The 15,761-nt window shown below is 32.2% G+C and overlaps 1 protein-coding gene across 3 annotated transcripts in view; it reads left to right on the top strand.

Moving 5' to 3' along the window:
- The window catches only part of USP37 (ubiquitin specific peptidase 37), a 71,946-nt gene that overhangs the window by 35,700 nt on the left and 20,485 nt on the right, over positions 1-15,761 (top strand). For all 3 annotated transcript variants that reach the window (XM_036237925.1, XM_016156691.2, XM_016156693.2), the window contains 8 exons: positions 1,580-1,711; positions 1,871-1,994; positions 2,471-2,661; positions 5,558-5,675; positions 6,951-7,030; positions 9,203-9,367; positions 11,044-11,109; positions 13,829-13,970. In XM_036237925.1, the coding sequence (XP_036093818.1) occupies positions 1,580-1,711; positions 1,871-1,994; positions 2,471-2,661; positions 5,558-5,675; positions 6,951-7,030; positions 9,203-9,367; positions 11,044-11,109; positions 13,829-13,970 (1,018 nt within the window). The remainder of the gene's footprint in view (positions 1-1,579; positions 1,712-1,870; positions 1,995-2,470; positions 2,662-5,557; positions 5,676-6,950; positions 7,031-9,202; positions 9,368-11,043; positions 11,110-13,828; positions 13,971-15,761) is intronic.

Here is a 15,761-nt window from a genome sequence, read left to right on the forward strand (position 1 = left end):
AATTCAAAAAAAAAAATAGAACAAAGTAAACCAAAGAAAGTAAAAGCAAAACAATAAGTTAAAAATTAGAATTGCATGAGGTAGAGAACTAAAACATAAATTTTATTAATAAATCAAAATATGGACTTTTGAAACAATTTAAATCACTACTCTTTGAGTCAAGATTAAAAGGAAAATACAATAAGATGAGAAAGGAGAAATATTAATATAGGGGAAGTTTTTAAAATCATTTGAGACTATTTTGTACTTCTCTAGTCAAAAAGAATGAGAAAACTTTGTTAAAATGGACATAATTATCTCAGAAAATATAGTTTACTTAAATGATTCCCGTAGAGATTTAAAAAAAAAAATCTTAGACCATTGTCCATAGAAGAAAAAAGAAATCTATAAAGGAACTCCTACTCCAAAAAATACACTGGACTCAAGTGTTTTCATAGGGTAATTCTTTTAAATCTTTAGAAAGCAGAAAATCCCAACGCCATGCAAATTGTTTCAGAGCATCGAAAATGAATGAAACTGCCCAAGACTTACTCTTTTTTTAATTAAAAAAAATTTTATTAGGGTATAATTGACATATAGCATGTTAGTTTCAAATATACAGCATAACGATTTAAATATTTATGTATGTTGCAAAATGATCACGATAAATGCACTTAACCCTAGTCACCTTAAACAGATACAAAGTATTTTTTTCTTGAGATGAAAACTTAAAATTTATTCAGTTTGTTATCTGTATATATGAGTTCGTGGGTTTTTTTGTTTTTCTTTGCTTGTTTTGTTGGTTTTTGTTTTAGATTCAGATATGAGTGAGATCATATGGTATTTGTTGTTTTTTTTTTTTATTTCACTTAATGCCCTCAAGATCCATCTGTGTTGTTGAAATAGCAGGGTTTCCTTTTTATGGTTGAAGTCAAATCCAAAGGGAGATATCACTTCATACCCATCAGGATGGCTGTAATTAAAAACAAACCTAAAATTAACAAAGAATATATTGATAAGTAAAAAAATCAAATTGCTTTAAGTGTATTGCATAATATGTTTCCTTTGTATAACAAAGGAGGGTAAATAAGAAAACATGTTTGCTTTTTATATAGATAAAAGATACTTGAAATGTTACATATTATATAAAATATAATTGTATTTAATATTTTACAAAGTATATACATGTATTTGGTTTTAAAGTATAAAATATAATTTTTATGTATTATATAAAATATATGGATACTTCAGTTTTGATACTTATGCTGTTAAACCTTCCAAGTTCACTGATATTTCCTTCTTTGATTTTAATATGCTATTAATCTCATTCATTCAAATTTTCTTTTCAAAGATTGTTTTTTATCTCTAGAAGTTTAATTTGGGGCTTTTAAAAATTAAGAAATGCTTATTTTTGCACCTTCTTTGTCTAGACCTACTGAATCAGAAACTGTGGAGTTAGGGCCTTGCAATGTGTGTATGCAGTAAGTCCCCAGACGATTCTAATGCATGCTGTACCAGAGAACCCCTACTCGAGTGAACATATTTCAGGAACTACCATTGTCTTCAGAAGTACTTTCATGAAAATTTCTTTCATTTTCAGCTTCTCCAATTTGGGAAATACCTGCTATATGAATGCTATTTTACAATCCCTATTTTCACTTCAGTCATTTGCAAATGACCTGCTTAAGCAAGGTATTCCATGGAAGAAAATTCCACACAATGCACTTATCAGGTAATTGTTATGTACTTACTAAGTAACCTTCCGCCTTATTCTTGTAGAATAATAGAGTTTTAGACACTTAAAATTTTATGTGCCGTTAGCAGTCTTTAAAATATCACACCATCCAGTGTTTTGTAAAACATGCTAAACTTGTCTATTTCGTTTTACCAGACGCTTTGCACACTTGCTTGTTAAAAAAGATATCTGTAATGCAGAAACCAAAAAAGATTTACTGAAGAAGGTTAAAAATGCCATTTCAGCTACAGCAGAGCGATTCTCTGGGTATATGCAGAATGTGAGTACCAATTGTTTTTAAACACTTTAGCTATAGGGGAAATTGAAATGATTTAAGTGTGTTACCTGATTTTTAAAGTGAGATTTGTATATATGTGTGTGTTCATCACAAGTTGAAAAACCTGATAACTTCTGGAAAGGTTCAATATGGCTCTTTTTTGTATTTTGTCATTTTAATAATCAAAATAGGCTTTGCCAGTACAGGAACTTGGGCTATTTTAGAAAAATTACCTTTTTATAAAAACAAAGAAGTGATTCATTTATTCATTCATGTTAATCCAACTGATAGTAAAGAATATAAAATTTGTTGTTTGTTTTTATTCACAAAATATGTACCATAAAATTATTAGAGTAAATCTGATCTTTTTTCTATAATGCTGTTGACTTCCCAGTGCTTTAGTTGTACAAATCACAATGTTGATAAGCTGTTATTGTGACAGGAAATGTTTTGATCTGATTAAAGATATTATGCCTTAGGATGCTCATGAATTTCTAAGTCAATGCTTAGACCAGCTGAAAGAAGATATGGAAAAATTAAATAAAACTTGGAAGACTGAACCTCTTTCTGGAGAAGAAAATTCACCAGATATTTCAGCCACTAGAGTATACACTTGCCCCGTTATTACTAATTTGGAGTTTGAGGTTCAGCACTCCATCATCTGTAAAGCGTAAGTAGTCTCCCAGAAAACTCTCCCCTTTTACGGCAAGTGATTAAAACACTTCTATTCTTTATGGCAAGTGATTAAAACTCTTCTGAAGGTTTTAATGATCTCATCTTCCTGTGTCATGGGGAAACATCCTTTTTTAGTGTCGTCATCAGCTATAAAAATACTGGGGTGAGAACTAAAGAATACTTAAATATTATTTTGTCAAATGCCTTAGTGCTGACGAAACAGTTAATTTTGACCTACCTCTTTTTTTTAGGGGTGGGGGGTGTTTCTTTTAATCATTGTGTGGACTATCTAGTTCTTTGGGAATACTTTTTTTTTTCCCTAAAAAGACTCACTCCTAGTTGCTTATTTTGTTGAACAAGATTAGGGGTTTTTTAAATTAAAAATGGTTTTTTTTTTTTACAAAATTGATAAAATTTGAATTATTTTTAACTTCTGCAGTGTTTTTAAACCACGTTTGCATTAGTTATTCAGATTTACTTTCTACATATAATTCATTTCTGTGCTCATTATCTAGACTTCTATATGTTACACTTCATATCAAAAGGTTCTATTTTGATTAATCTTCTAATTATTGATAGTTCATCTCTGAATACATTTTTAAGAGAAAGTAGAATTCTTCACAGCTCCTGTATAAGCGAGAGTTAATTCTGTGGCTTTTACACATGACTTAATACAGAATTATTGAGTCACACATAGCCTTTCCCCCTCATCATATTACATAGACTGTTTTAGTGTAGTCTGTTACTCTGTGTTACTTGGGAGAAGTCTGATTTTTTGAGGAACCTTTTTCTTCCTGAAAATCTGTGTCTGCCTGTCTGCCTTCCTTACTTTTTTTCTTTTCTCAGTTTTACTGTTTTATGTATAGGTATTGACACTTTTTGTTAATTTTGCTTTTAATGTGATAGGGCTTTTTCATCTAAAGATTTGGAGTTTTCTTCAACTCAAGAACACTGTTCTTTAAATACTGCTTCTCTTCCATTTGTTCTGGAATTTTCTTTTGGAATACTCAGCAGCCATGTATTAGCTTTTCATTCTCTGTCTTCCACATTTATCTGTTTTTCTTAGGTTGCTGAAAATAGTAGTGTTCACTGAGGTCTCTTCCAGCTATGATATTCTAGTATTTTTGACTAGAATTTCAAACAGCCATGTGGACAGTATAAATACAGTAGTTTCGCAATCACTGGTCTGTGACTTTTCTTACCTTCATTATTTCTTCAGCTATTTTTTCCTCCAATGGATAAATTATTTTTTAAATAAAAAGTCCAGGTTTTACAAATACAGCTCATTTTCTTATAAAAGCTAGAGAGCCCTTGGCAGTTAATTATACTCTAGACAGCCATCTTTCTCTCTCTTTCAGTGCACTTTACAAACAAAATTTGTTCAAGTCAGAGAGAGAAGCAAAGTTTTTTATTTATTGTTATTTAATTGTGAGGGTACCAACCAAAGTCTTTTTTGATAGGAAAATTTCCGTCGCCTCTGGTAGTTATGACTACGGGCAGCACAGGAAGAAAGAAGTCCGTGTCACAGCGGTGGCTGCCATACTGTGCCAGCAGCATCAGTCAGGCACTACAGTTGTGCAGCCTAGATGTCAGGTGTACAGTTGAAGTGTGTGCACCAGGGCATGAGGTGGCGTAGCTCATGGATGTAGACCCACCAGGCAGCCAGCCTGAACAGTGGCCCAGGAGTTCGGCAAGTCCAGGAGGTGATAAGGTTCTGTGGGGCCACAGCAGCTGTGGTACATCTGTCTCCTCGAAATCCTTGCCTTAGTTGCTTTATTAGTAATTTTCTTTAAGACAGGTCTTTAAACACAAAATAGTTTCTGCCGAAGGAAGTTTTCATGTACCTTATTCCTCGAATTGTATTTTTTCATATTTAGCCTCTTGTCTAATCTGGCCGTAGGTTAGTTTGGCCAGTTTGCCAAGTGTACTTCTTTCTTTTTTTAACTATTATAGTTTAAATTGATTGGTTTTTAGTTATTATAAGCCATTTCAATATATTTAATAACATTATTGAATACTAAGAATTATGAATTCTCCATTTGAAGAACTTAAAATATCGAAAATTAAGCTCTTAATATTTCTCATAAACCTTCTGCAGTCTTCCCTATCTCAGTAATGACCGTTTCAGAAATGTGGTATATTTCTTAGTTCTTTCTCTTGTAGCTCATATCATATGTCAGCAAATCCTTTCAACTCTTCACAATACTGCTAGAATATGACATCTTTTTACTACCTCCACTGCCATCACTCTGGACCAAGCTACTATCATCTCTTGCCTGGTTTTTGCAATTCCTTCTAAACTGGTCTCTGTGTTTCTGTCCTTTTCTTTCTGTATTCTATTTTTCTTTCTGTATTCTATTTTAAACACATTGGAATGATTCAATTAAAATGAAAGTTAATTCATGTCAACTCTCTGCTCTGTAACCCTTAAAATAAAAGCCGAAATCCTTACTGTGATCTGTAAAACCCATTTACTCTGCTTTTCAGCATCCCCTCTTCCCCAGTGAATTCTCTGACTTCATCTCCTACTGCTATTCCTCTCGTTCATTCTGTTCTAATCAAACTAGCTTCCTTGCTTTTTCTCAAAAATGCCAGAATCATGGTACTTCAGGTCTTTTCACATTTTAAGAAAGTACTTAAATACTTGTAATTGAGGTTTTACCTCTGTTGATTTAGTAAGGGTTAAGGTAGCTTGAGAAAGGTCTTAAATGTTGTATATTTCTTATGCCTAGTCATAGTCTAAAATAGAGTAATTTCAGACTAGTACCTGATAAGTTGCCAGTATCCGATAAATTCTGTATGGGAACAGTGTTTCTGAAGTATATTTGTATTTATTTAGTATTGCAGTTAGGCTTCTAAATGGTTATAATTTGCCGTCTTTTATTTGACAGATGTGGAGAGATTATTCCCAAAAGAGAACAATTTAATGACCTGTCAATTGACCTTCCTCGAAGGAAAAAGCCACTCCCTCCTCGTTCAATTCAAGATTCTCTTGATCTTTTCTTTAGGGTAAGTAATATCTTTTCAGTATTGTCACATAACTAAATTTTAAATATCATAGATAATTGAATTTGAAAAGAAGTTTCTTTAAGGCAGAGTTTGGACAAAATTACTTTCAGGAAAAACAAATGAGAAATATTTATAAATATTATTAAAAGCTTAATAAATCTAATTGTTAACTTATTTAAAAAAATTGATTGCTTAAGTAGCTTATGCATTTGACTCAACAGCAAATATTTTAGACAACTTAGAAGCAGTTATTTGTAAACAAATATTAGTTTGAAGCATATGAAGTGACATGCTAAAACTGGGTAGTTTAAAATTGGAGACAGTATGTAAGTTAGTATACTAAGATCTGAGAAATAAAAAAAAAAAAATCTTTGCTTCCCCTTAGGTTGTAGGTTCTATTAGAAACAGAAAAGTCATGTTTATCCAAAGCTGTAAATAAATATTTGTGTCTGTGATAATGGTGTTATAGATGTTCTGGGGCATATTGAACCTGTTGTGTAGCAGTCCTTATAACTGATAGAAATTTGTCAGAATCATCTTTTGTAATAGTGGTTCTTGTTTTGTTGTAGCAAATAGGCAGGGTTGTCTTCCTAAGGTTAAAAAAAAAAATTCTGTTCTTTAAATGATGAACATTTAGCTCCACCCAAAAATAAATACTCTGCTTTTCTTTTTGTTTTTATCATTCCTTACTACTATTCCTGTTATTATCATAGAATTTGAAGATTTTCCTATGTATCTTTACCCCCATTTTTTAAGGATTTCTTGTTTCAGTTTTCTCTAGGTAATGATATCCACCCCAAACTTTGATCCTTTTAGAGCAGTTGTTCTTAGTGGGCTGTCACCAGAAGATTGAGTTCCATTATAAGAAAGGGGTAGAGTTACACCTAACAGACCAGGAACTTCGCCTAACCTGAAGGTGATCTTATCTCTGCTATGGCCAAATGTTAAGTCTGGATATACTCTTGGCAGTGGTTCTTGTGTACCCAAGGGGAAAAGGTTGAGAGTCTGCTACTGTAGAGTCTAGTTACTGTCATAAGTGGAGATGTTTCTGTGTTAAAAAAGGAAATTAGGAATTCTAAAATAGGGTGTGCTATTATAACTGTTTTGAGGATTAGGTCTTAATTTAGTGTAAGGTTCATGATTCTAGACACAAAATTTAAACTGGTTGGAGCTGTCATTCCACTGAAGTAGTTATACTGAAGATTAGTAGCATTTAATGGGGTAATGTTCATTCAACTTCATACTTCTTTATTTTTCCCTCTTATCTTTTTACAGGCAGAAGAACTCGAATATTCCTGTGAGAAGTGTGGTGGGAAGTGTGCTCTTGTCAGGCACAAATTTAACAGGCTGCCCAGGTAAAATTAATTGCTCTTTAATTTTTCTCCTTTAAAGTACTTACAAATATTACCGAATAAGTGAGGTTTACCAGAATGGATTGGTAAAGAAGGTCAGCAGAGCCGAACTATGAAAAAGATAGATGATATAAAACTAGAATGAATAAGAAAGGAAGAGGATTTGGAATGTTAAAGGAATTTGAGAGTTCCAAAAAATGACAGCAAGAGGATGTGAGTGGTGAGGCCAGAATAATGTTAGGGACTAGCTAGCAGATTTTTAATTCAGTCTTGTATAATATTCAGTTACAATCTGTTGTTCTGCGTTGTGCATAGCTTCTTTATCTTACCCCGGACTTTCAGTAAAAATCTGTAGACAAATAAACATGTGTGCCTGAAAACAAAATAGGGTAATTTTCTGCAGTTCGTGCATTCCTTTATTCAGAGGATCTTATAAATTGATTAGTTTTCTGTAATGAGAATTCCAAATTAGGAATGAAACTAAATTGTATTAGTTCTCTGTAAACAAATATAAAACCAAACTAGTTATAAAAATTATAATATGATTATAGAATTATAGAATAGCGTTTAGTTCTTTCCAAGACTAGATCTCAACCACAAAGTTCTTCTTAACATTAAGTATTTATATGGCACTTTGCCTGCAGAGTGCTTTACTTTCTTTTATTAGCTTTAATTTTTCTAAGACTAAATGTGGAGTTTCTGGAACCTAGCCCCTAGAGACTAGTTCTTTTACACTCCATAATCTGTTCCTTTCTAGAAAATGAGTTTCTTTTGAAGAAAAGACTTTCTAAATCATAGCACTAGTATTATGTTAACCATAGTCTGTATTTCTTACTTAAGGGACTTAGTCTTTTCAATTCATATTTTGAAGTAGGAGGGTGTAGGGGAAAAAAATATTGAGGGGGATTTTTCTCCCTTTTTTTTCCCTGGTAGGTCACCTATGTTAAAAGTTAATTTATTCCAAATTTATATGGAATAGAAACAATTGTATCATAAATCCTAATTATTGGACTTGCTTTGTTTTGTTCATTTCAGTATTAAAACCAGTCTTTTATTCTTGAAGGGTCCACTATCTTTATCAAATCTGTTCATTCCTAGTCCACCTCATTTTACAGATCAGTGCTTTTTAACTATACCATCTCTGTTTTGTATTACCTTTTATTTTGGTAGGATTACGTGAAAATTTAGTCAAAATATTTGACATTAGTTTTAATCTGTTCACATCAGTTGTGTCCTCGTATTCTCTCAGATGTGAATTTGGACTTTAAGAATTCTAGCATGCTTTTTAAAAGAAACATAATTGATAACTTCAACTTACAAATTTTTGAGTTTGTAGCTTCTATGATGAAGGCATATGTATATGGTAAGAAAGGAAACAGCTTTGCAAAAATCAGGCATTATTTTTGCCTAGAATTGAGGTTTATTCCCATAAGAGTTCTGAAATTAAATTGTTCGTATAGACTGTGAAATATATCTAGTCCATCAGGTAGAGGTTATGTTCTGTATCAGAGGTGAAAAGGTTGCCACAGTAGTAACTAAAAGGAAGTAATTTTACAGAGCTAAAAGCTTTTTCAGACCCACAAAACAGATATGCCATAAAATTTTTTCTAAGTAGAGAAAATTTTTATATTTTTTTCTTCAGACAAAGTGCTACTGAAATAAGAAAAGATCTTGTCAGAAATCATCTTAAAAAAAAAATCAATGTTCACCATCAGACAGAGGGCTGTTTTAACACTCAAAATTATCATTAATGGTTATATAACACCTAGTTTTTTTTAAAACTACATGGCATTGAAGTTAAATAATTTAAGGATTTAACCCAGTATGAATATATCAGTATCAGCATTTAAGAATATGGTGTTTTCGTCTGATGTGTTTTATTTGGTGTGTATGTTTTTTTTTTTTTTTTTTAGGAATACTGTAAATATTTTACCTGAACCTCGTTCATCTACCCACTGCCCATGATTTTTATTTGTGTTCTTAGTACCTAGCACAATGCCTAGCACAAGGCAGGTATTCAGTAAATGTTGTTTGGCCAAATCTTTAGTTTGGACAGATGTATTTTTTAAATCAAAAGCTGTCTGACACGGTCAGTTGTAGTGATCTTTTCCCACCTATAAGAGAGCTACCTCTATTATGTATGACCTAGTAATGTCATCATCTCCTGTTTTTCAGGATCCTCATTCTTCATTTGAAGCGATATAGCTTCAATGTAACTCTCTCACTTAACAACAAGATTGGGCAGCAAGTCATCATTCCAAGATACCTGACCTTGTCATCTCACTGCACTGAAAATACAAAATCACCATTCACCCTTGGGTGGAGTGCACATATGGCAATGTAAGTCCTTGAGAGGTAATTTCTTTGCCTTCTCTTTTGAAGGGTAAAGGCTTTAGTATCTGATCAAAAGAATGAACTAGATTAAAAAAAAAAAAAAAAAAACTCCCAGGTAAAATCAGACCAAGAGGGAGATTATAATTTTGCTTTATTTTGGGATTTTGTGTTAAATTACTGCCTGATTGAAGTAATTGTAGTAATAAATTGAGGTGTAATAAACTGCTTAAACAAAATTTTTCCAGGTACATTAGTTGCCTCTCATAATAAGTTACCTTTGTGAAATGTTCTTATGCTTTTTAAATCACTAGGAGGCAATTTGATACATTTTGGGAATATAAACCTAATTTGCATGCTTGTAAGAGTCACCTGAACACTAAAAATATTGATTCCTGTGTCCTTTCCCTAGAAGTTCTGTTTAATTAGATCTAAGATAGGGTTTGGGAATCGATGTTTTTAACAAACTCTTTAGGATATGTTAATTTGGGAAACCGTATAGTAAATGTTATGCTGGAGTCCCAAAAATAGATTGTGTCTTCATAAATGTATTATCACCAGTGGGAGTGAAGAACTTAAGTGGCTGTTAGAAATTTTTCCAGGAAAAATGAAGTGACTTTTATTTTTGATTTTGCTTCATCATATATGCTGAGAAAACCTTATGACTTCTCTAATGTTGCTCTTTCTTTTGAATACTTGCATTACTTTGGAGCTCTGTACTTTAGTTTTTTTTATATACTTGAACTTTAGTTTGATAGAATCATAAGGTTTAGAACTTTAGAAGTGAAAAAGATTTTAGAGATTTTGTCTGAGTTCTTAATTTTGCAGAGGAGATTCAAAGAGATTAAGTAATTTTCTTAAGGTCATGTAGTTAGTAACTGGAAGAGCCACGTCTCTTGGCTAAAGTGGAATAATAGACATTTCAGAAAGTGAACATTTACCAACATGAATTGATGCAGTTTTGTAAAATGTATATCTCCTTGGGTTAATTATTGAAATATATATCACATCATATAAGTTTACATTAAAGGCCTTAATGGATCTACTAATAAAGACGTGTTCCCAGAGAGTCTTAGTGTTTCTGGATTTCCTCTTATGGCATTTCTTTGGAATAGGTGTGGATTTTTTGTTTTGTTTTGTTTTTGATTGTTGGGTTTTTTGGTCCTTTTTTTTTTTTTTTTTTTTTTTGCTTGATGCAGCTGCCCTCTGCTGGATGAGTTATTACTCTTTCTGGCAGTGTAGGCTCTAAGACTTTGGACAAATTCCTTGACCTAGCTATAGGGAAAATAATATGGTGGTTGTGAACATTAAATGAAGTAATAATACACATGAGTTCTTGCTACAGTCCCTGACATCTAGTAAGTCTTCAATAAATGAGAGCTATTATTATTTTATTGTTTAAAAGTAAAGAACTAAGACAAGATAATTTTTCCCAAGTTGTTCTTTTCATATGCTTTACATTTGACTTCATTTCCAGTGCTGTTTAAATAGTTAGGTCACTAGATCAGGAGAGGCCAGAGATGGTATTTTGTTTTCTCTTTGGGCCTCTATTGTTAGTAAAAGTATTATAATTGTTTTCTTTTCAAGAGGATATTATGAGTCAGTAGTAAAATAATTCATTTTATAAGTTAATATATTTTCGATAATGTAATTATATATATTATATATTTTCTGATTTTCTGAAGTTCTAGACCATTGAAAGCCTGTCAAATGGTGAATTCCTGCATCACCAGCCCTTCTACACCTTCAAAGTGAGTTATATTTCTTGTGTACCCAGAATTTGTATTTTTAAGGATTTGGCTTGCTCTAATTTCCAAGAGGATCCCCTCCCCTTTTCTTTATTGTTTCTCTTGTTGCATGATAACTGCTCTGTATTACTATACTTTGGAATTTTCCTGAATCTACTTTAAATTATAATCTAGGGTCTAACAAGTTTTTAACAGTGGAACAAGTTCAAATAATCCTCTCAAAATGTTGTTCTGAAACTTCTTAAATCATTTGTTAATATGTAATATTTTCATCCTAAAACTCTAGAAATTGACTGATGAGGAATTTTAAGGATTGAAGGGATGAAATAACCCCTGTTGGTGTAAAGCACCATTCCTCAGAGATACGTGGAGATCCCAAAATGTCTTTTTATCTGTTGCTAGGCAGTCTGGGACTTCTTTCTTATCTTAGACACTGAAATGGAGCTGTTCTGAAAAGAGACAGGAAAATAAACACACACTGGAACGTAGCTGTTCTGCAAATGTATTATTGTTTTGTTCTGGTTTTTTTTATTTTGCTTAAGACCAAGAAGGGAAGCAAATAATTTTTTTTAATATACCTCCTCTGTGCTTAAACTAGAACCACAGTTCCTGATTAGACAATTCTAAATGACTTACTTGTCATTGGTCTTTAAAATTAGTTTTTCTAAAAATTTGATGACCCAAAGTACTTTTTAAAAAAAGAGACACTTTGTTGTTTAAGGGCTTTGGGGGGGTCTTATATAACCATAAAATGACATTTGGGAACTGCTATTTTCTTTTCCTCCTGTTAATTATTTTTCAGTGCAATTAAAACCAGATGACTAACATGACTAGAAATCTGAAATGGTACCGATATGAATACTCTTGCCCGTTCTCAAGATACAAATGAGCAATACCACTTGGCTGCTTAGAAAGTGAGCAAGTGATGCATTTACAGGATGAATATTTTTCATTACTACAGGCAAGCTGCCTTCTGTGAATATAGTAACTATTAATGGAATGCACTCTTTATGTACCAGATCACTATAGTTTCAAGAAAGAGGTGGTTTCATTGGGCATCATTATACTTGGCATGGTCATCTGTTCTCCAGGGTCTATTGGTATGAGAATTTGAGAGCTGGTCAATAAAGGATTAGGCCCTAGAAGACCTGTCATGCCGATCAAACTTAAAAGAGGCTGAGTTATGAACCAGAATACCATTAGTTCATCTACAATGTCCTCTGTCACATTTGACCCTGGTACATCAGTAGCCAGGTGTCACCCTCCTTCAGCAAAGTATTTACATGGATTAAAAAAAATTAATATGTCCAGTTTTGCTTGGTAAGCATGAAATCAGAAATGAAGAATTAAGATGGCTAATTGGCTATTTCTAAGTTATACTAAAAACCCTTTTGAAGACATAATGGGAGGCTATTCAAGTGTTCAGGCTAGAGTGCAGTGATATCCTGGCTGCTCTCAGCCACAGACTATATATTTGGGCTTATCACTGACCACTTGCCTCTTTTCTTTGATCTACATTGCTATGCAGTTCTCCTGGTTTCCATTGTGGCCTCTTATTTCTTGGTGCCATCATTCTCTATGTTTATTTACAGTTTTCACCTTGAGATGAATTGCATTTTTCCAATTTCCATTTTACTTTTTTTTAGTATAGCATATGAATTTATGTTAACCTCCATCAAAGAAAGTTTGTGCTCTTTGACCTTTACCACTTTTTCCTTTAGTTTATTTTCAGCTCACTTAGAAGAAAACACAGTAACACCTTACTTATCTCGTATCATTGAAGAACGATATTTGATATTCCACATAAATGAAGCTTGTCTTTTTAAGTATTAATCTTAAAATTTTTAACCATTTTAGGTGGCTATGTATTCTATGACTTTAGAGAATTCCATACATTTTAAATAAAATATACTGAAGATACTTCATATATATTGTAATAACTTAGAATTAGCATTATGAATATCAGTTATGCACTATGTTTTTGTATGCTATTGCCCTCAGAGGCTCTTAATTCTTAGAATACAGTTTACCTTTACATTAATTGACTTTATAATTCTTTATTGCCCTATTTGTGGTTATTCTCTCTCACTTCTTAGCTCTCATTTCTTGATGAACTTGCTACATTATTTCATACATCACTTCCTGGGAAGAAAGGGTCCCTGTCTAAAGAGTAAAGTGCATGGGCTTTGAAACTGCTACCTTCCTCAAGCCTTTTTTCTTACTTTTGAATCTCTGTGTTCTGGAAGGTAGAGGTTGCCAGAAGTCTGACCTATATAAAATGGATAAGTGGAATGTTACTGTTAATTTTAAAATACATGAATCATAATTTAAAAGATCAAAAATTAGTCCTCATGCACTCTGTTGTCAAAAACATTTATTCATTGCTATGTCTGCATGCTTTCAGTAGAGTACTTGTTTTATAAAGACAATAACAAACTTCTTTGGGGTTGATCATTAAAAGAAAAAAGGCACAAAGTGTGATTGGTTTACTGATGATATGTAATAGCATAAGAGTTGTCTCATTTTCAAAGCATGACTCTTTTGGAGTGGGACAAAGGTAATGCATAAATATACCTTTTTGATATATCTTTTTTTCTGTTAAATAATTTTTTATAATAGAAAAGCTTTTTTGTTTTATTTTGGCATTTGTGCATCAAGAGAATAACAAGGACAGATATTTATTTATCAGACTTATAAAGGTTTTTTTATTCTTAAATTATAGGAATTTCTCCTTCAAATCCAAGAGCTCCTTGGCTTTGTGTCTTGATTCAGACAGTGAGGATGAGCTAAAACGCTCTGTGGCCCTTAGCCAGAGAATTTGTGATATGTCAGGCTGTGAACAGCAGCAGGAAGACCTAGAAAAAGTAAGTAATTTCTTATCAAAATATCTGACAAAGATGTGTATAGCTCTTACTGTAAAAACAAATGCCTTTCATATCCAGCATCAGCAAACTTAATACACAGATAGATTATAAACTAATGAATTTGTTCAAACACTAGTTTTAGAATGTACTTTCTGTAGCTACCAAATCAGTTCTGTTTAAAAATGGATTGAGACTTTTTTTATTGAAGTGTAATTAACATATATTAGTTTCATGTGTACAACTTAAGGATTTGGTATTTGTATATATTATAAAATGATTACCACAGTAAGTCTGCTTAACATCCATTACCATACATAATTACCCCCAAAAATTCTTGTTCTTATGAGAACTTTTAAGATCTACTCTCTTAGCTAATTTCAAATATGCAATACAATATTATTAACTTTAGTCACCATGCTGTACATTACATCACATAACTTATTTATTTTACAACTGTAAGTTTGTACCTTTTGATCCCTTTCATGCATATGCACACCCCCCACCACCCTCCTCTGGCAAACACCAATTTGTTCTCTGTATCTAAGAGCTTAGGGGGGTTTTGTTTGTTTATTTGTTTGTTTTTGAATTTCACGTATATGTGAGACCATATATTTATCTTTCTCTGTCTTATTTCACTTAGCATAATGCCCTCCATATCCATTCATGTTGTCATACATGTCAAGATTTCCTTTTTCATGGCTGAATAATATTCCATTTTACATATAATATATATATCTCACATCTTCTTTATTCTTCATCTATCATTGGATGCCTGGGTTTTTTCCAGAATTGAGATTTTTAAGAAATGAAAGTTGTAGATAAATCGCTTTCTCCCTCTAACCTTCAAAACTACTTTTACGTATGGGTCTTCAAATAATTACCTGCTTTATTTTGGTACTAATGGTTAATATGGGGAAACTATAATAAACATTTTACATCAACAGGCTAACCACATAAACTAAAGGTTTAAATAATGGGAGGGAAGGAATAACTACATTGTCCTCTATCTTGACACATAACGATAGCTAATATTTTGAATATACGAGTAGCTTTCAGCATCTCATGCAACTGTTTGATTTTAAACCTCCTTTTTGGTAAGATAATTATTTTGGTAGTTTTTTGTTTTGTTTTGCTTATTTATTGAAATTTCTGGGGTAGTTGTAAGCAAAAGATTTACCAATTTCAATTGTAAAACATTTGCTTCCTACGTACTTACATTGTATTACAATCTCTGAACAAGCATATGAGAACAAATTGTCCTCAAGCTAGGAATATGTATATGTATATAGTTCTCAAAGTAAGAATATGTATACCTGACAAGGATTCTTTTATACTCCCTTTTGGAGAACTATGCTATTATTTTTTCTCATATTTACATTTTACAATTCAGTGAGTTTTTTTCCAATTATAGTTGGCATACAATAACGTATTAGTCTCAGTTGTACAGCCTAGTGATTAGAGGTCTCTATAACTTACTAAGTGATCACCTCTCTTTACATATTTATTACATTGTTGACAATTTTCCTTATGCTACACTCTATATCTCTATGTTTAGTCATTATTTTTTGTTCTAACTTGTTTCCCATCTTACTTTAAAGCTAGAAGTAGTTTGTGGTTGCCACCTTGAATGAGAAACCCCATAAAGTCAGAAATTCTCCAAGAAACAAAAGTTATTCAGAAAATAACTTCAGAATATTTACATAATGGTGATGTAGTTTTTTTCTCATTTATCAAAAAAACAAATAAGACCTGCCAATATTTAAAAAGAAACATTAGGTATAGTGACAATAT

The sequence above is a fragment of the Rousettus aegyptiacus genome, unplaced genomic scaffold (genome assembly GCF_014176215.1).
Source record: "Rousettus aegyptiacus isolate mRouAeg1 unplaced genomic scaffold, mRouAeg1.p scaffold_m13_p_2, whole genome shotgun sequence".
Lineage (NCBI taxonomy): Eukaryota > Metazoa > Chordata > Mammalia > Chiroptera > Pteropodidae > Rousettus > Rousettus aegyptiacus.